The sequence below is a fragment of the Oratosquilla oratoria genome, chromosome 43, assembly GCF_046742065.1.
Source record: "Oratosquilla oratoria isolate Oo_2021 chromosome 43, ASM4674206v1, whole genome shotgun sequence".
Lineage (NCBI taxonomy): Eukaryota > Metazoa > Arthropoda > Malacostraca > Stomatopoda > Squillidae > Oratosquilla > Oratosquilla oratoria.
Genome location: NC_134819.1, coordinates 28,814,580 through 28,835,557, shown reverse-complemented (window position 1 = coordinate 28,835,557; position 20,978 = coordinate 28,814,580). Strand labels below are relative to the sequence as shown.

General features: G+C 37.8%; 2 protein-coding genes across 2 annotated transcripts; one reads left to right on the top strand and one right to left on the bottom strand.

Annotated features, from left to right (window-relative positions):
- Nucleotides 1–51: 51 nt before the first annotated feature.
- LOC143021830 (CWF19-like protein 1) lies at nucleotides 52–12,502 on the bottom strand. The gene is made up of 11 exons (XM_076179597.1): nucleotides 12,129–12,502; nucleotides 10,285–10,445; nucleotides 9,980–10,081; nucleotides 9,231–9,430; nucleotides 8,590–8,708; nucleotides 8,084–8,291; nucleotides 6,742–6,865; nucleotides 6,414–6,587; nucleotides 2,495–2,649; nucleotides 377–537; nucleotides 52–256 (listed from the first exon to the last, which is right to left on the bottom strand). The coding sequence occupies exons 1-11, from the start codon at nucleotides 12,149–12,151 to the stop codon at nucleotides 94–96; spliced, it is 1,590 nt and encodes a 529-aa protein (XP_076035712.1). The 5' UTR covers nucleotides 12,152–12,502; the 3' UTR covers nucleotides 52–93.
- Nucleotides 12,474–15,390, top strand: Dnaaf3 (Dynein axonemal assembly factor 3). Its single transcript, XM_076179960.1, has 3 exons — nucleotides 12,474–12,552; nucleotides 14,438–14,568; nucleotides 15,022–15,390. The coding sequence occupies exons 1-3, from the start codon at nucleotides 12,474–12,476 to the stop codon at nucleotides 15,388–15,390; spliced, it is 579 nt and encodes a 192-aa protein (XP_076036075.1).
- Nucleotides 15,391–20,978: the final 5,588 nt, after the last annotated feature.

The following is a 20,978-nucleotide window of genomic DNA, read 5'->3' as shown; positions in this document are numbered from 1 at the left end:
AACATGGCACACTATATTAAAAATATTAAAACTAGATTAAAACCAACTGAATAGTACATGAAAATTTATTCCATACCCTGATTTTGTACAGACCTAATCTTCATCATCATCACTATCTTCAAGTGTAAAATCAAAGGGGGAAAATAATTTCTGAATTATTTTTTTTGTATCTATTTCTTCTTCTTTAGTCATTTCACACTCTCGCCAATCAACACGCTCAGGTATATCCAGCAATGGAGGACTAGCAAGCACTTGTCTACAAATATGCAACAAGAGAAAAATTTAGTGGTTATTCTCAATATTAAATCTAATAAACACTGCATTATATGAACTCAAATTTATAACATTATTATTGAAAAGAAACAATAACACTCACCGACCAAACTGCAGTGGAAAATTTTTCTTTATACGATGATATAGTTTTTCTTTCCTAGGGAGCTCTACATAAAAGAAAGGAACTCCTATAGGAGCTACTTGAGCAATGTCAGACAATTTTGGGATTTCATCAAGGTCAAGACCCTCAGTTTCAGCCAAATCCTTAGGGGAAAAAATAGAATGAAACAAATAAATGAAAATAAACTATCTATCCATATTTATTTATATATATATATATATATATCTATATCTATATATATATATATATATATACAGGTAAACGTCGACTTACGATGGCATTAGGTTTCGATAGATCCATCGTAAGACGATTTCATCGTAAGTCGATCCCCAATTTGTGTATCACTCTGTTCCGTGGTCACTGTACCTAGCCTACCTGTATATTAACCACCAGAGATACTGAATATAGCCTATTAAACATGTACAGTAGTTTATTTAATTATTTTTATCCTTTTTACCATATTCAAACACTATAATATGTATTTTCAGTACGGAACTTAAATCTCGCGGGCAGCAGCCAATGCCAGCCGTACGACGTGTCGTAATAATACTCGCATCATAAAATATAGTCACTGCTTATATCGATCGTTCTCTCACCCGCGAATGTTAAAAACCACAGAGAATGGGATTCAGGGCACATTTGAGAGAATGTAAAAACACAGGGGCGACTACAATAAATATAATCAAGACGCCGATATGGCAGCGTCCTGAATCCACTTGCTCCTCAAGACGCCTACGTGTGCGGCACCGTATGGAAGGGGTTAAATATATCATATCGTCGTCGTCGTCATCGTAAAGTCGAAAAATCGTAAGTCGCGGCCATCGTAAGTCGACGTTTACCTGTATATATATATATATATATATATATATATATATATATATATATATATATATATATATATATAAATATATATATATATATGTGTGTGTGTGTGTATGTTCGTAAAGAGCTGGAGTCCAGGAGCCATGTTGTTGGAAAAAATTTCAAACACTGAACTCAGAGTAACAGAATTTACAACCAATATTTCAAACCCTGTCCGGGGTTCATCTTCAGGGTTATACATTGTCAGCAAAAGGAACCGGTTAAATAGTGTACCAGTGTTCCCTGAGACAGGTCCCACCATGTAGAACAGAGTTGCAATTTTAACAGAATTTCATGGCGAAAGAATTACAAAATTATACATAAGAGGCAAGAGCATGCTGGTACCAAAATCCAAAAAGCTAATGATGACAGAACTCACATCGGACAAAATCCCCTTTCCTAAGCCGCCAGCCATCACTCCACATATCTGCCTATCATTCACTCCTCTGTAGCTACAATACAAATCATAACAAAAAACAAAACTAAATCATGTCCTGAATGACATGCAGAAATTACAAGGTTTGCTAAAGTGTCATAACAATGGGACCACAGAAATAAAAAAGAAGGAACGAAAAGAACAAAAAGAACAAGAACCAAATATCACAAACCCGACAAAATAACACTGTACTCTATAGTTGCGATACAAATCAAAACACCAAAACCAAAACCAATTCTGAATGACACAAAGAAATTAATTACAAAATTTGTATAAAGTGTCCACTGAAATAAAAGTTGTGACAAAAAGGAACAAATATCACAAACCCGAAAAAATATAACATTGTACTCTATAGCTACAATACAAATCCAATTAAATAAAACAAACCAATTTTGAGACATAAAGAAATTAATTACAAATTACAAAGTGTCATAATTAATTACAAATTACAATGTGGCATAAAAAGGAACCACCAAAAATAAAAAGAGCAAAAAGAACAAAAATATCAAATATCACAGTCCCAACATAAAAGCACTACGCAGGTCGCCAATCGCTGCTCCTTATGTCCTGCCCGTCCTTCGCTCCCTTATAAGGGAGTGAAGGACAGCTTGCTATGCATTGGCAGAATATTGACATGACCAAAGCATATTCAAGGTGTAAGACTTCTAGCAAGAGCCCAAGAAGTCAACAGTTTTTTCCTTAACTCACGGGCACTGAGGGCTAAACAAGTTCCAACTAGATGAAAAAATAAATAAATGAATAAATAAGTAAATAAATTAAAATAAAACAGAATTTCAACTTACTATGAATGTCTCTTTGATATGTGATGCAATTTCTTGTGGCACTGGTACTACCTGTACTTGTAAGTGTTGAGATCGGTAGTTGCGCTCAAAAAACACAACACACTTCCCTTGTTTTTTAAACATATCATGTAATGCATTTTTGAATTTCTCAATCTCTGGAAATAAAAAAAATTAACATTATTCAATTCTACTGAAGAAATTCAAACCTGCACATTTGTATGAACATTAACATCTTTCAATTCCCAACTTTACCTTCTTAGTGTATTATTCATCTGGGCTGATTAAAATCATTTAGCAGAAATCCTTCTCACTCCTTCCTGCTTAAGCCATATGAATATGCAACATGTTTTTCCCATAGCAGTACTGCCAGTTCATCCTTGGTGCACCCCTCTTATGGAATAGTCTATACATTCTACTCCATCTGAATCTATCACCTACACACAGTTTTGCTTGTTTGACATCCTGACCATGTTTTAATGGGACTATTTCCACTATCTGCCTAAACTTCCCATGTGCTCTCACTCATGGAACTGATTCATGAATCCTTTGAGGATGTTTCCCCCCATCTATTCTCAATAACATGATAAAACTGCCTTGGGTTGGCCAGTTCTATTCTTTCTTCAAATCTCAGCTATACCCTAGTCCATTCATAAACCTTATTGTTTCTTACTTTGATATATTTTGTAATTTCATGCACAGCCCTCATGCATCTTATTCCCATTGCCTCCTGTACCCATCACCCAGGCAGGACCAAGCAATGGGTACCTGTGATGGGTTCTGCATGACAGATGTCAGAGAGAATCATCTACCTGCTGCCCATCTTCAAAACCCATCAACACCCACACCTCCATCTGGATGTACAGATCTGAGGGGTGACAGGGAGTCACTTGACCAGGCCAAAGATTTCTGTATCAATTTCAAATATACTTCTCCCATTGTTTCACAAAAGGAGAGGTGACAAATGGCACCTTGTCCATTCCTCCTACTACTACAAGCTAGTAACACTGAAACAATCAGGTACAAGTACAACACAGGCAACAATCCAATGTTTAGCCAAATGTTTAGTTCGTCCCCTACGTCACTCCAGGAGGCCCTAAAGCAAGACTGGTGTTTCATTTAATTACCTTCCCACATTCCTCTGTGGATGCACATATATCCTTACTTTTCATGTACTTTGAACTGAAGATATAATAACAAAAGCACTTTGCTTCGTTTAATTTCTCTTTCCCAGTGGTCACTTGCATATTTTATATACATATATATATATATTATATATATATATATATATATATATATATATATTCATAGTGTAAATGGGCAGGAGGTTTTCCCTCAAGCATACTTCATTAAAATGAATGGCAAGCTTGTTATGACAGAGCTTCTTGTCGTATTTTTCTCTCTTTCTTAGAGTGATCTTGCCTTCTGTAGGCAGTAACCTTAATAAATCTCCGTATGTCATGTTGTGGAATAACATACATAATCTATAAATAAGCCAAAATGCGTTTTCACACCTCTTGGTGCTTCCTCAGTGGCAGGTACGAATCTAAGGGCTGGGCTGGTGTGTGTGGGTATATATGGGACAGGCTGTGGGATTTTGTCTAGTCGTCGGTGTGGGATTTTGTCTGGTCGTCGATGTGGGATTTTGTCTGGTTGGCGTCGCCGGAGCTCCGTGTCGTTCTGTAGGTTGGAGGGTGGCGTGCATCTGTGTTTTTTGTCTCATTTTCACTGGGGAATGATCTTCTCACACTTGGTAGGATTTTTTTTTTTTTTTTTTTTTTTTTTTTAAGTCCTCGAGTTGGGTATTCATTCCCGGGGATAGATCCTTGATATACAAAGCCTCTAATATAGGTAAACGTCGTGGGTCTTTGTTGTGATCTATAATCTCCGTATTCTGGGTTAGGTCTTCTCTTCTTAATTTTGCTTGATGGACTTCGCTATGATGATTTTTAGGTGCTCCTGAGTTTAGGTGATATGACAGACGACGCATCGAACCTACTCCTAAGGAACAACACCAGGCAGATCGTCGATGAACTTCAAAAATCTCATGTCGTATATAGGTACACCTGCAAATATGGGAACTGTGAAACCCATCCTACTACCTATATCGGCATGACCACCATGAGGCTCTCGCGTCGTCTGTCATATCACCTAAACTCAGGAGCACCTAAAAATCATCATAGCGAAGTCCATCAAGCAAAATTAAGAAGAGAAGACCTAACCCAGAATACGGAGATTATAGATCACAACAAAGACCCACGACGTTTACCTATATTAGAGGCTTTGTATATCAAGGATCTATCCCCGGGAATGAATACCCAACTCGAGGACTTAAAAATCCTACCAAGTGTGAGAAGATCATTCCCCAGTGAAAATGAGACAAAAAACACAGATGCACGCCACCCTCCAACCTACAGAACGACACGGAGCTCCGGCGATGCCAACCAGACAAAATCCCACATCGACGACCAGACAAAATCCCACACCGACGACTAGACAAAATCCCACAGCCTGTCCCATATATACCCACACACACCAGCCCAGCCCTTAGATTCGTACCTGCCACTGAGGAAGCACCAAGAGGTGTGAAAACGCGTTTTGGCTTATTTATAGATTATGTATGTTATTCCACAACATGACATACGGAGATTTATTAAGGTTACTGCCTACAGAAGGCAAGATCACTCTAAGAAAGAGAGAAAAATACGACAAGAAGCTCTGTCATAACAAGCTTGCCATTCATTTTAATGATATATATATATATATATATATATATATATATATATATATATATACATATATATATACATACATATATATATATATATATATATATATATTTATATATACATATAGCTTCAACCTACCTCTCCTGGTACCTTCATATATCTATAATTAAATACTAATCTGTATGTTCCATTTTACCTACTTGAAGAATTGTTGTAGTCAGCTAAAAGCTTGTATCTTACATTTTTGTGTAATGTTCTTCTATTGAATAACATATAATATATATATATATATATATATATATATATATATATATATATATATATATATATATATATATATATTACTTTTAGATTACAGGTGTATGACAAGGTCAAAAGTGAGGCTTTGTGGAGTGTGTTGTGGATGTATGGAAAAAGGGGAGGTCTGCTGAAGGTGGTCAAGTGTTGTTACAATAGTTAGGTATGTGTGAAAGTTGGGAATGGAGAGTGAATCTTAGCTGATGAATATGGGGCTACATCAGGGTTGTGTAATAATGTTGCCACAGATGTTCAACACATGTATGGACTAGGTGGTCAGGAAGGTTAACACAGGTGTAGAGGTTTGGAGTTGGTGTCTGAAGGTACAGAGATGTGGAAGATGAACGAACCAATTGCTATCTGCACGTGAGACTTCTTGCAAATGATGTAGTCAAAGTAAAATTTGAGAGGGAGAGATTTTGAGTCTAATCCAGAGAATGAGTGTCAGCCTCACAGGTCTGCACCTCCAAATGGAGGTGAGGATGCTGATGAGTCTTGACAAAGGGTAGTAGGACCACCTCGTGGAAATACCCATTATTGGTTTCTGCCATACTTTCTAAACATAAATGGGGGCACATGAAGTATTGTCACCCCAGAACACCCACATGAAGAATCATCACCCCATGAGATCCCACCTGAAGAACTGTCACCCCATACGCCGAATATCAACAATGGAATAAAGATTAGGTTAGGTTAGATTAGGTTACGTTATGTTAGGTTAGGTTGAATGAAGGTTATGATTATTGTTATTAACTTATACAAAGAATTGTAAAGCTAGGATGGCCCACATGAAGAATTGTCACCCTAGGATAGCCCACATGAAGAATTGTCACCCTGTCAAAGTCTGGGGTGATGATTCTTCATGTGATCCCATAAATGTAAAAGAATAACTATACCTTCTCTACAATCTTCATCAAGTTCTGGTGTACTCTGAAAATGTGTGATGGGAAGAATGAGAAGATGCTCAGGCACAAGCGCACCTTTGGCAAGGGCTACATAAGCATGATTTCCAACACACACAATAAGATGCTTCTCAACTTCAGGACTCGCAAGGCAAAACCAACATGGCCCTGTAAATGAAGGTAAGTCTACTTATAGTGACCCAAATAATTACATATATCAAAGGGCCATTTCCCCTCTATAAGGAGGCAGCCAAGTAAAAACAGTTATCCATCTATCTGTATATCATTTTGGCACTGGAATAAAAGATTACATTTCACCTACCTGTAGGTTTTGGAGGTTTTCTTTTAAGTGAGTGTCCTTCTTCTACTTTGCGTTTCATCCCCTTGGACTCTTCATGCTCACTTTTCATATCATAGAAGAACTGACTTCTTTGTAAATCCTGTTTCTGTTTGGTATAACACATGCTTTTATATTTTCAAAACATTAATATCAATATGAAATATTTTTCAATTTCTTAAAGAGTTAATGTGGAATAGATCATTTCAATCAAAGTGCTGAGATAAAGATGGTAGTTGAGTGGGTTTTTATTTGTTTCAAATGCAGTTGTGTGCTTAGATGTGACCATCAATCCCCCACCCCCTCCACACACACATATAGTAGGCAGTTGGATAGACTGGATATATGTTCAGCTCCAAAATTCAAGGAAAACTACGTCATTTCAAGTAGTAATCACAGAGGTTTGGAGGGAGAACATGCTGTCCTAATCAATGATAGGCAAAAAAATGACAATGTATTCAACATGAAAATAATAGAAGGTGATACAAGAGAAAAAATTAAAGTTACATGAAACTGTAAACTAGAATGTAATTCAAAACTATCCATATACCATGGGCTTTTTCCCCCTTATCAGGGAGGTAGCCAAGTCAAAAGGCATATGCCCACTCCTACCATTTCATTCCCACCCATTCCGCTCCCATCCACCACCCTTTCTTCCCTCTTATTGCTTTTCAGGAATCACCGGTCATCCCAGTATCCCACCCACTGCCCTGGGTCAGAAGCAATGTAGCATGACACAGCACCTCCACAGCAACATAGTTTCACTAAATTGGTACCCCCCCCTTCATTGTCCCCTCATGCATAAAAAAAGAGAAGATGGGGAGAAATCCCTTCGGGCTGCATCAAAACATCATTCACACTTAACCACTCCCTAGCCCCCACCCATCCCCCACCCCTCCCTTCCTTGCATCACAGCATCATCTATACACAGCCACTCTCCACTCACCCCTATCTCCTGCCTTCTCCCTTCTTTGCTCAACAGACATTTCCCTAGCTATGATGAGTACATGTATGATATAAAAAGGTACATGGAAAAGAAAGGATGGGAAGAGAGTGTACAACTGAAGAACTGAGAAAAAAAAGGAAAGGCTTAGGAGACAGGAGACAAATGAAGTGAAATGTAACCCAAAGAACTGAGGGAGGAAAGGAGATATAAAGAATAAAAGAACATGAGAGCGATATAGACAAACAATAAATCAAAGATGGAAGAGAAAGTCTACAAATATATACTTTATCTACAAACACATACTTTCTGTCTACAAACATACTTTAAATCTACAACTGTCTCTCACAGTTCAACATGTAAATATACAAAGCCATCACAAACCTTTTGTGGCTCCCTCACAATATTTTCTTCAGAGTATGGACACTCAGTAACATCATCAGGCTGTTTATTAACTTCTCCTGGTTCAGCATGACTTGATGGGGTAATGTTGAAAGCATACAACCACTTCTCTTTCTGTGGATTTCCTACTTTTCCCAAGGAAATGAAACGTGTAACTGGACGAGCAGCCTCCTTCAAAATCTTGTGGTTCCTGCAAATAAATGGAAGGTGATACCATCACAAGTCAGTCTTGGTATAAAAAGGAGCTTTAATTGATCAAGATCCACTTTTCCATCAAAGTTGTCCCTATCTTCAATACAACCAGGCCATGACCAGAACAGAACTCTTAAAAAGTACATCATTATGTTGAAAGGGTTAAACATGTAGTGATTCTTGTGAATTCAAACAACTGAGATATCTGCCTTTAATCACTGCATGTCCACATTGCATGTTTTTATGTACTACTTTCACTTTGTCTAATATAGAATCGTATTCATAAAAGATCATACCTGTATGGAAGACGTTCAAAATAGATTCCATGAAGACCAACAAAATGATACCGAGGTTTAAGTTTGTATGCAAGGCGGGATATCAAGGGTGACCCACATTCATGAGTGTCAATTCTTTCCTGAAGAATACAATCACATTTAAAGCAAAATCATACTATGGTATCTTAAAACCTGCTTAATCAAACATAAATTATTTCCCATCAAATTCATTGGAATACGAAAAACTGGATCTATGAGGATCAACTCTTTCCTGAAGAATACAATTACATTTAAAGCAAGATCATACAATGGTATGTTAAAACCTGCTTAATCAAACATAAATTCTTTCCCATTTAATTCATTGGAATGCGAAAAACTGAATCTATAAACTATTTGATGTAGTTGTTGTTGTCGTTCCCTAGACTGTCTGTCCAAGCAGTCCCGTCTCCCCAAGGAATGCCACAGCCGAAACTGGGTTTTCCCACAAATCCTTTATAGAGTGTATGTTGTGTTGTTTGCTTGCATGATTGTGTATAATGCAGTCTTCCATTATGTGTTGTATGGTATGGGGTGAAGTGTTACATCCTGGGCAGCTGTTCACAATGCGGTCATCCAGCCTTTTCTGGTAGCTTAGAAGTGCTGGGTGTAGTTGGTACACTTACTGGTGCCTTGGAGAATTTGCAAATTGTATCTGGCCACTGACTTGTGAGAAGGATATCAATTGAAGGTTTCTTCCCAACTTGTGTTTCAAGCGCCTTAACACTCGAAAATGCAAAGGAAGTAGCTGTGCTATTTTCTTCTTCAAGCCCACTCATATATGCAATGCGCAGCCCAGAGGTGCAGGGATAAATGCCGTATGGCCCTGCAAATACAATTTCTTTATGTGAGAGACTAGGAAATACTACCCCTGAATAGAGTCTTGACTACATAGGTTTCATGTAGTTCATGTTTTAAGGCAATGTTTCTTAATCTGGGGTGTAGCAACTATAACCAGATGTTAGGGGGGAATGGACAGCCTAATCCTAATTACTGGGAGTGCTGAAATAAGAAAAAGGTTAAGAAAATGTTTCAGGGCTTTCAAAGACAATCCCACAGATCAGTCACACAGTATTTTCCTATGATTGGAAACTAATCTTTGCTAACAGAGGAATGATGAGTAACTGCTTTCACCATCCTCCTTTTACCATCTTGGTATTGCCACTTAGAGGCATAGTGGCAAAGTTAGAATAAAGGAAAGTGGTGGAACTAGAGGATGCAAGTTAATGATTAAACAAAACAAAATGTCATGGCATGCATTCTATGTTACTCTCCAATTCATGAATTATGCTTTCCAAGAAGATTATTGGATATACTTACAAAACCATTTTAATTATTTTACAGCACCTTTATCATTACAAAATATTATACTTACCAAGATATATAACATTTTCACATAATTCACATCCTCTCATGTCAGGGTAGTTGGTCTTCATTTGGGGGTTGTTGGGACCAAGAACATATGTTGGTAATGGAACTGAAAAAAAATAAATTAAAAATAAATGAATAGATAAATAAATAAATTAATAAATAAATTAATAAATAAATACACACAGATATACACATATTTAACAAATTGCATTGACAACCACTCTTTTTGAACCCCTTACATCAGGAGTGGTAAAGTCAAAGCTCAATGATTTTAGGGAAAGAGCCCTTGGTACATGCATGAATGCCTACCTTTCAAGGCTCCTGCTCTGTATGCACGCCATTCAGAGTTATCTGCACCAAAAAATTCACCCACACAGAGTAACAATGAAAATGGACCATTTTTCTGGTGAACATTAGATACTCTCTTGAATAGTTGATTGAATTTGCCTTCCACATCTCCACATACCAAGCTGTGTAAAATAGATAAAAAATAATAAATAAATAAAACTAAAAGAATAAATAAATAAATATGACTACTGAAAATTATTACATGTGGGAGTTTGATTCAGCAACAGACCTTTGTTACCTGTGCTATGCATTAGTATTGGTAAAATTTCTGGAGGTCCATCACCCCCACTCCAAATCAAGGATATAAAAAATTATTTATCTCAATGTGATTCATGTAAATCTGATACTGATTCCTACTGTAAATCACTTTTTTTTCTAAGACACTCTCCTACTTCCATCCTAGGGGGTAGCAAGAAAATAAGTAACTCTAGGCACTTGAATCACATGAATAAAGCTATAAAATATTGATTTTTGATGTTCTTGAGTGAGAAGTAAATTACTCTAATCAACTTGACTTAACATATGTTAATGGTGGAAAGTTCACATACACATTTGTTTATTTCTTTTTAATGAAAGATAATTTTCTTTTTTCACAAAATTTCTTCTCAATACAATATCACTATAGATGATTCACAATGGCGCTATTCAATTTCTAAAATGATATATAACACTTACCTTCCCTAGCTCTCCACTGTCAGTTTAAATGAATGGCCAAATTGAGTGACAAAGGGGAGTGTAAGTACATTACACAGCCAAAAAAAAATTATATATCAAAAACTATACATATGAAAAAATCTTCAGTATTTTTTAGAAGTGCACACTTATGCAATATAGCAATAGAAAACTAAATATTTATTTTGTAAATTATAATACATTTCTTGGCAAAAATCAATACAAAAACATACAACATACATAAAAAACACCTTGTTGAAAATATATACACCACTGAACAAATCTATGATGACAGATTTGAGATGTCACTTTGTCATCCATCCATTTTTGTCAATGTCAGTTTGACAATGGTGTTGACATTGAGTACTGGGTATTCTCCCACTACAAGTGACATAACCAGACTATATATTTTTAAAACAGTGTTACATGTTCCAAAACTGGCTGTCAACATCCCTGATGATGATCCTGATGACCTCTAGAATTAAAGGTACCACAGTCTAAATGCAGGTAGGATAGGTAGGTTAGGTTAGGTAGTTTAGGTTAGGTTAGATGAACTTATCATACTTTAATTTCTTTGACCTTAACATATCAATACAAAGATGGCATCTCAACCAGTCGTCATGGTTCTGTGTATTACCTTAACTTTTAGCAACTCTGTTATTAATTTCTACCAAGAAAAATATATATTACAAAGATGTAAATTTATAAAATATATAATTTTCTATTACTGTATTGAGTAGGTGTACACTTCTAAAAATTAACCAAATCTTCATTTTTCAGAAGAGTTGGTGTAATTGACAAGGTGAGCCAATCCAAAATTGAAAAATTGTGGCATATGGTACACCTCTGCAGAAACATTTTTTTTTCATTATCTTAAGAGCAATGCTTTCCTATAATATGCAAGTTTGATTTATGGTACATTTTGGATCTGTCACCCAGTCGTGTAATAATCTTAAAATAAATGTATATTAATATATTTGTCAAAACCACATTCATTTCATCTATGAAGAGGTACCCTGTATCCTGTACCCTGTAGGTCGTGATATACAGGATAACTATAACTTACTTATTTCAGTTACTGAATGCCTGGATTCTACTAATATTAATAGGTTCTTATTGTTACTTGCACTTACATCTTTTGAACTTTGACTGACATTGCTATCAATCAAGTTGAACTTCCTCTCTTTTCCCGCTTTTTGGATGAAGCAAATCGAGGTCTTTTAAGTTATGGTCAATGCACTAAACTTGATTTGTAAATTAGAGCCTGGCTGGACAGGCCAAACGTATTTGTAAATTAGTCAAAATTTACAACTGTGCTCAACTCAACCTTGCATTGTTTATAAACAAAATATTGTACTTTCGCGATCGGATTTTCAAAGTAACCTATTCTATTGCACTGATTGGTCAAATCCTGTTACTATGGAAACTGAAATTGTTTACAAACAGATCCATGAGAGTTTCGTGAGTGATACGAGAGAATGGCTAAGATTTCTGGGTATGGCCAGATGAATTGGTGGGGATTTTCCCCTGCAGTAGATCTTCAAGATTATGTTAAAGGTGATTACATTAAACAATATTTCGGGATTCAGATTATGCGTCAACAAAAATTCAGAGACGTACCACTCGCACTGGAGTTTTCATTTCATAAGTGCATTTCTCGGGCAAAATATTTTTATTCTGTTGTCTCCCATAACTAAACCGAACAACTCAAATTAATGTTTGTTCTTCATGCATTATTCATCTGAAACAGTCTGAAATAAAAACTGGACGCAATAATTAGCCTACTCTAGATACGTACTATCATTTCACTCGAAAAGATAACTGCTAACAGGTGCAGTGAATGCTATCATCTTGCTTTTACTAAAATCTAGTTTATACAATAGATATTTACAGCTAGTACAAAAATATAATCTCTGGGATAGTATATATGAACTCGTGAAGTCCTAAATTATGGTCAGTGTGGAATCGATTCGAAGTGTCTGAATTTGATTATTCATGATTGCGTTGTTATAGGGACCAGGAAAAGTAACCGAAAATGTAAAAGTAACATGAAAATGTTTAGAATCTGTGATTTGAAAACGTTTGTATAATCTTCATTCGAGAGTATCATTTATTTATTTGTTTTGCATAGATTTAAGTTCGAAAACTGATTCTGAGAGATATTTTACATAATGACCTCTACAGTAGTTTTCTCACATGACTCCACTTGATAATAAATAATTGTCATAGACTAGAGAAAGTTTACTATACACTAGGTCGAAGAAGGTCGTAGTAAGCGTGAAATGTGGCTAGAAAATTTATATTTAAATGTGTTTTGAGATTAAATGCCTGAGAAGCGTGGTAGAGGTTACAAGGTTGGATAGAGTGAGAAACGCGGAGGTGAGGAGGAGAGCGAGAGTAAAAAAGGAAATAACAGATAAAGCTGATGCAAGAGAATTGGGATGGTTTGGACACATGGAAAGGATGAGTGAAGAAATATTAGTAAAAAAAGGTGTGAAAGGAAGAGGTGGTTGGTGTGAACTTGAGGGGACAACCGAGGATGAGATGGATGGATGGGGTGAAAGGGGCGTTGAACAAGAGAAGAATGTCTGTTGAGCAAGGCAGGGGGCAGGGGTGAGTGGAGAATGGCTGTGTATAGATGATACTGTGATGCAAGGGAGAGATTATGTGTGAATGATATTTTGACGCAGCCCGAAGGGACTTCTCTATTTTCCACATGAGGGGACGGAGAGGGAGGGATCGCCAATTAAGTGAAGCGGCCTTGCTGTGGATGTACTGTCTTGTTGCGTTGCTTCTGACCCAGGGCAGAGTGGGATACAGGGATAACCCTTAATCCACGAGGAGCTAAGATGAGAGGAAGGAAGAGGTGGTAGATGAGGGTAGAATGGATGGGAGTGGGTATGTACCTTTTGACTTGACTACCCCCCTTGGAAGGGAAAAAAAAACTTGGTAAATAGATAGATACATAACGGTTGGATGTAAAAAAAAAAAAGATTATATCAAGGATAATGAGATAGACCAATTAGTCTTCCATAATGTCAGAGTCAAATCTAATTGAGTTTCTGTTGCCACTATAGTACAACAGCCAACACTTCATGCTGCTCAACATGATGCTAATAAGCATTTCTAGCACTGAATGCAGTGCTTTAAAACCCATAAATATGTCATTAATTAGAAATTGAGTTAATGTCATTATGTTCACACTCGCCTAAAGTTGCATTATTAGGTGCTAGAAAAAATCCGGAGGAGAAAGCTTCTGTACCTCTCTATAAATAGGTTTATCCACCTTGCCTGTTTTCAAGTCCTGGTCACGGCCGTCTCCATACAGTATACCTTTGTTTTCACTTTTTTAAAACACTGACTATGATTTAGGCAGTCTGTCCCTGCCTTGATGTTTATAATAAAAACTAAGTACAATAAAATAAACTATGACCTCCGGCAGGAGGTGGGGAGAGCGATCAAGACGAAGGCACCACGAAGGAAGTGCGACTTCTTCTCATCGGCGCAGGAGATCCTCGACACATTCTTCTTACCCTCGCGCGACGTCACAGACACAAGAGAACTAGATTGCAGGTCAGTCAGGTTGCTGTGTTATCTGTCATAATATATATATATATATATATATATATATATATATATATATATATATATATATATATATATATATATATATATATATACATGTATATCGGGTGCGTGCCGCCAGAACTATCGATGGACAGATATTATATAAAGTGGATATGTACATGAAAAAATAAGTAAATGAGTATTTAAATATATAAATTAATTTATAGATATATAAACAAAGAAATAAGTAGAGGACAAATGGTTGATGTGGCCAACACCAGGATCAGTATATATGTTTATTTGCTACCACAATGCACACACACACACACACACACGGATACATAGATACATACATATATATAATATATATATATATATATATATATATATATATATATATATACACACACACAGAATATTCAATTTCTAAAATTAAATGAGAAAATTTACATATATTAGATTTTCGTTTTGGAGCCCCACGTTGAGAACTACTGCCGCCTGGTGCTACTTCTCGGGGCTGCCCTCCAGCACGGCCTGGGTCTCATGAAGAGATCCCACCTCGTCCTCGATCTCTGGGCCAACCTCAAGATTCGCTCCGTCTGCGAGGGGTACCTCATAAATGCAGCACGACAATACAGCAGGTTAACTCTCGCTTGTTCCTTATGTGTGACCATACATAAGTTCTCGAGATTTTTTTTTTTTTTTTGCTTTTACAAAATCTTTGACCATGTTCATCTGATGTGTTTTTCCTGTTTCATAAGTATACAGGTGCATTTTTTCAATGTTATTTCAATTTACACAGAGGTCACAAACAGAAGTGTTTTGTAGTATGCTTATTCGTTAGTGTTAACAATAATTTCGTTTGAAATAATTAATTCAAAATCCCAACCTGAACATATTCCCTAAATTTGATTAAGTAAAGGGATGTGGTGTTCCGATACGCCCTTAGCGAAAAAAAAAAATACTATGTCAGTCAAGAAATATATGCATATGGGGTAAGCAGCTTCCACATTCTTGCTCACTCTCTGTAGGAGTTGACTGTACCTATGAAAATGATCAGTCGCGTCTTCCTTTCTTTCACACGAACATGAGGGATGTGACGGATCCAGAATGTTACAACAAAATGGCAGGATGCGTTTCATTAGGACGGCTGAAGTACAAAGAACGCGATGCCATGGATTCGGTCTGGACGAGCTGGGACAAAATGATGAAGGAGTCTTCATGTCACCTCGATCAGTGCAGGTAATCTAGAAAGGTGTATGCGCGCGCGCGCGTGTGTACGCGTATGCGTGTGAGTGTGTGCGTGCATAAATGTGTGCGTGTGTGTGTAAGTGTGTGTGTGTATGTTTGTGTTTGTATGTGTGCATGTGTGTACGCGTATATGTGAGTGTGTTTGCGTGCATATTTGTGTGCGTGCATGCGCGCGCATGCGTGTGTATTTACCTAACTGCAATATACGGTATTAGAGCTATATTCACGGGGTACTTATGTATCTACATTTATCAAACTGTGCCTTAAATGTATCTATGTTGTTGGCCTGTAGCATTTCCTTTTCTATCTAACTCCACGACTTTACACAGAGACAATCGTCTGCGGAAGCTTGGGAAGAGGTACGATTACTGGAAGGAAGACTCGGAGTGGTCCTGGCACATGCGGCTCTCCTACCGCCTCAAGAAGCTTCAGGAAGATTCTGCCCGAAGTCACCTATGGCTGAATATCGGCTGGGAATCCGAGTTTGTTCTCTGGAGGCAAACTGGCCAGGCCTTCCAGTTTGTTACTGAAGGCGTGCACGAGGTCTTCAACATGTCTCTATCCTCAGGTGGCGTCATTCATTCCTGAACTTCTTCTTTTCCTGTTGACGTTTCCCATTTTCATATGGGGTCGCCGTTCGTCGCTAGTCGTTTCCATTGGTTCTGTCACTCATTCCTGAACTGGTTTCTGTCACTCACGGTAGGGAGATTTCCCGAATAATATGTTGTCGCATAGTATTTCAAAGGTCATTTCTGTTTACGACCCTACTGATGCTCTATAAGTCATCGAAAGACAGAATATGTCGTTGTTCTTGACCGGCAGTATCCTTTCAGACCTGGATGTTGGTCCAAGGATCACTGGGTATTGGGGTGACGTCATGGTCGGCCCCTTCGCAGCTCTTGCATGTTTCACCCATGATAAATCTTTAACGGCTATGCAGAATGGCCAGTACGTCAAGGTAAGTACATACTCTTTATGTAATTCAGTTTACATTAACTTTGAGTGTGGAATTATAACTGTTACTATTATAGAATTCGATTACCTTGTGCCGCCTAGTGGTAGAAATGGAAACAACGTACATCATGGAATACGTGTAGTCTGCAGGGGAGGGAATAGAAGAATGATTGTGTTTCAAGGAAGGAACATCAGAATGTGCAAAATGGTGTGTAGGATGAGAAGAAATGGTAGTGAATAGTGGAATGAGGAAGTGAATGCGATCGCAGCAAAACAAATTATGTTTACATGACGAATAGTTGCAAAGAGTAAACAAGGTAGAATATGAGAAGTATTCGTAGAGTGTGGAAGTAAATTGTAAGGTGAGGGAGGCAAAAGAAAAGTGGATGTGAGATGGAGTAAACATTTGCTAAGAATTTATAAAGCGCTGAAGAGATCTTTTGTGAAGAAATGATCGTGGCAAAACAAATTATGTTTATATGAGGAATAGTTGCAAAGAGGAATCGAGGTAGAATATGAGAAGTATTTAGTAAGTAAGTAAGAGTGTAGAAGTAAATTGTAAGGTGAGGGGGGCAAAAGAAAAGTGGATGTGAGATGAAGTAAAAATTTGCTGATGATTTTAAAAAAGTTAAAGAGATTTTTTGTATAGAAGTGAAAAAAGCGTGAAGAGGTGAATTCGACAGAAAAGAGAGGGTAAAGGGAGCAGATGGACAATTGTCATGGAATACAAAGGCTGTGAGAGGAAGATGGTTGCAGAATTTCCAAGAGTTGATGGATGTAAAGGAGGTTAGGGAGTTTTGATTTTGGCGGTTGGAGATAATAAAATAATTACTCTGATGGGTAGGGAGAATAAGGCTATTACTCATACAATAGAGGAAATCCAAGTCTATAAAAGAATACATTCTTAACATTTGTGTTTTTATTATATACTTGTTTCCCATCACCCCTGATGCAAATTCCTGGACAGTGGAAGAAGGTGGTAGATGAGGTGGTGTGGGTAACACGTACCTTAAGTGATTGATGAAGGGAGGGGGAAGATAGCTGCAGTTGGGGAACCGAAGTCCAGGCGATTTATATCACATCTCGGGACCACTCGCCTTCCCTCCAAGGCAAGCGTGAGTAAATCAAAGAGGGGGGAGGGGTATGATGGGACAACTCATTAAGTGAACCGTCCTAGGCTAATGAAACCCAGAACTCCTATTGTGAGTTTTAATGAATTGAATAATTAAACACTAAAAATATACTACTTGACATTAAATAAGGGTTTTAACAGTTGGCTTTCATACATACATCCTATCTATTCCCTGCGCGCGTTCCTAGCTTAAGAAATTGTTAATGACTGAGTACTTATAAGTGTCTTGCTTGTGGAGATGTCTTCAATTAGCATGATCTCCTGCTGAGCTTCGATCGGCGCCGCTTCGTTTGGTGGGGGCGGGGGGTGGACGGCCTGGGCGCGCTGTGATGGGGGTTGTAAGTCACTTCATCGGCGTATTCCCGGTCAATCGCACTACACTCAGAGTTTTTGCTTGAGGGGTTTATACCCAAATAATCGACACTCGATTTGTTCAAGAGGATATAAATCCCCAACAGTCACATGAGAGAGGTAAGGACACTGTTGGTCTTCCGAGATCGAGCGGTCTGACCTCCTTTTTTGAACTCGATGCTTAGACTACCTGTGTCCTGCGGCAGGTCAGGTCACGATGTCCGCTAGCCGGCTTCCGACGTTGCCAATAGTTCTACGTCTCCGTCCCTAGTTGTGAAGGGTACTACGAATAATGTTCATGTGGGAGGTGACACAGTTGCAATTGTTCCTTGAGGTAGACACTGTTCACGAGCGGGTTAGACACAATCCTAATTATTCTAATTGCCTAGCTTAAACAAATATGTGGCAGCGCGCAGGGGGGGGAGGGGGTGTGTTTGAGCGCTTTGTGTGGGCGCGAAAACTGTTGAGCATGGCTCTGAGAACACAAAAAAAAAAAAAAAAGGGGGGGGTGTTTCTAGATAATTAGAAGTCTCTCCCTTCGTTAAGGCACTGAAATTGATTGTCAAAAATGTCATGACAGTTGAAGAGGATAACGAGGAGGAGAAAGGACAGGATGTAGCTACTAGAAGTCTTAAGGACTCTGGAAATTCCCCCGAGTATGGGGAATGAAGGCCCGAAACGGTGGTAAATCAGACGAGAAAATGGGAAGGGGAGACAGCGAGCCGGGTGTCACAATTTCAAAAATTGTGACAACCCCCCCCCCAAAAAAAAAAAAAAAGACTAAGTAACCATGTGGTGAGCGCTAAAACAATAGTTTGTTTTAAGAAACGGTTAGACAATTACTTTATGGATGATGACAGGTGGTAATGGACATGGAACTGCCTAGTGTAGGCCATATAGTCTCTTGCAGTCTCCTTCATTCTTATGTTCTTCCTCCTCTAAATCCACGCCACACTTCCCGTCTTTTCCTCCTAATCCTCCCAATAAACACCCAAACGCTTTATCAATCACATTCAAATTCGACTCCTTTAAAGTTTCTTTTTACTGGTTGAAACCATACAACAGGGCAAGAACTTGTGCTGAAGGGTTTAAGAAAAGTGTCCGGGTGCTTTACAAAGGATAACAAAGAAGCATGCCGACAGGAGACCTTTTGGTCCATATAGGTCGGATGCGAAAAAATTATGATAAATAAATAAATAAATTAATATTATAATGATACAAATAATATAATAAACAAATAGGTAAAGTTAGATAAACAGGTAAATAGTAAATAGTAAATAGTAAATAATGATAAAATAATAAGCGCGGAATGTTTGTGCTCGCACTTTATGTTCAGCACGGCACGTAAATGCATTTCATTCCTGCATGCATCAAGCAACTTCGGGAGAATCTCCCGTGATCAATTAAATAAAACTGCTTATTCAGTCATTTCACCGAGATCTGGGTATTTAGAACTACCGTACAGCTATTTCTTTAAAGCTCAGGAGGATTTTTTCGTGGTTCACGGGTTAAGAAAATGAACAACGTAGTCCACTTTATACGAAAACTGCTTTGGTATTGTTTGGGGATTTATCTCCTTCATACAATCCCCTCTTAGCATATATTCCCAAATGTCTATTTCTCATTACACTTTTTAATTCTCCCAGGCATTTATTTGCTACTCTCAATCTTTTTTTTTTTCTCCCACGGGTAAACAATCGCGAGACATTGCCGTAGACTTTTGCACAATTAATTTGTATCGTCACGATAAGTCAATCAATAATCCCCTGTATATTCATTGTATTTCTTAACTGGCAATTCACCAGCACTTTCATAAGAATCGCGCTGGTATCGATAATCATATTTGGGCTGCGGAGCCACGTGGAAAGTGTAGGTAAGTTTGTAGAGTGGAAGTACACATGGGAACATGATATTGTCAGGCTGCGTGAACGTTGGAGCGTTATATTAGAAAATGTGTAAGGTATGAGAGGCGTTATATTTTGCAAAGAAGGTTCATCTCTCGAGGAAAAGTGTAGATAGAGGATATGTGTATTGGTGTTGAACCTTAAATAAGATGTAATGATAGCATTGAGGTGGGGGCCTAATAGACTGAGATATGGGGGAGCTCTTAATACAAGTAAGTTTTTAGTGATGCATATGAAAGAACGATGGATTATCAAAGGGCAGTGTTTGCTCTCTGGATATATAATTTTTTTACTTGGGAGGAAGCATCTATACTAAGATGTTGATCAAAGGGCTGAGTGAGGCAAAGGAGTAAGCTTGGCAGCCATAAAAAATTGGTTCATATGAAAGTTTTGTAACAAACTTCTTTAGGACAGTAATTTGAAGAGGTCATTGGTTCGAGGGTGAAAAGTTTTTGAATGACGTAGGTGAGGGATCCATAAAAGGGGAAAATTGGGGAATAAACTTAAGAATCAGGTCTGCTTACCGAATAGGAGGTATATTACCTAGGTATATTGACGAGGTATCTTTGCAGCAGTAATATCTGCAGAAATGCATGAAGACTAATTTTGAGATGGAAGCCTGAAATCCATGGTATTCACCCCCATCGAATTATAAAGGATGTAGTTTGGTAGAGAAGCTGGTTAACGTGGGCAGAGTAGGTTCAGATTAAAAATGGGGAAATCGTCGACATATAAGCATCGGGAATAATTTTAGGTTGGAAATATATGTTATCCACAGCTAATGTAAATATAAAGACGCTGTGGATGCTTCCTTTGGGGGACTC

Coding starts and splice junctions, on each gene's coding strand:
- Dnaaf3 (XM_076179960.1), top strand. CDS start 12,474: ATGGCTAAGATTTCTGGGTATGGCCAGATGAATTGGTGGGGATTTTCC. Junction 12,553..14,437: donor TCTTCAAGATTATGTTAAAG/GTGATTACATTA, acceptor GACCTCCGGCAG/GAGGTGGGGAGAGCGATCAA. Junction 14,569..15,021: donor ACAAGAGAACTAGATTGCAG/GTCAGTCAGGTT, acceptor TACATATATTAG/ATTTTCGTTTTGGAGCCCCA.
- LOC143021830 (XM_076179597.1), bottom strand. CDS start 12,151: ATGTCAGTCAAAGTTCAAAAGAT. Junction 10,446..12,128: donor TCAGTCAAAGTTCAAAAGAT/GTAAGTGCAAGT, acceptor TATTTTACACAG/CTTGGTATGTGGAGATGTGG. Junction 257..376: donor TTTCCACTGCAGTTTGGTCG/GTGAGTGTTATT, acceptor GCATATTTGTAG/ACAAGTGCTTGCTAGTCCTC.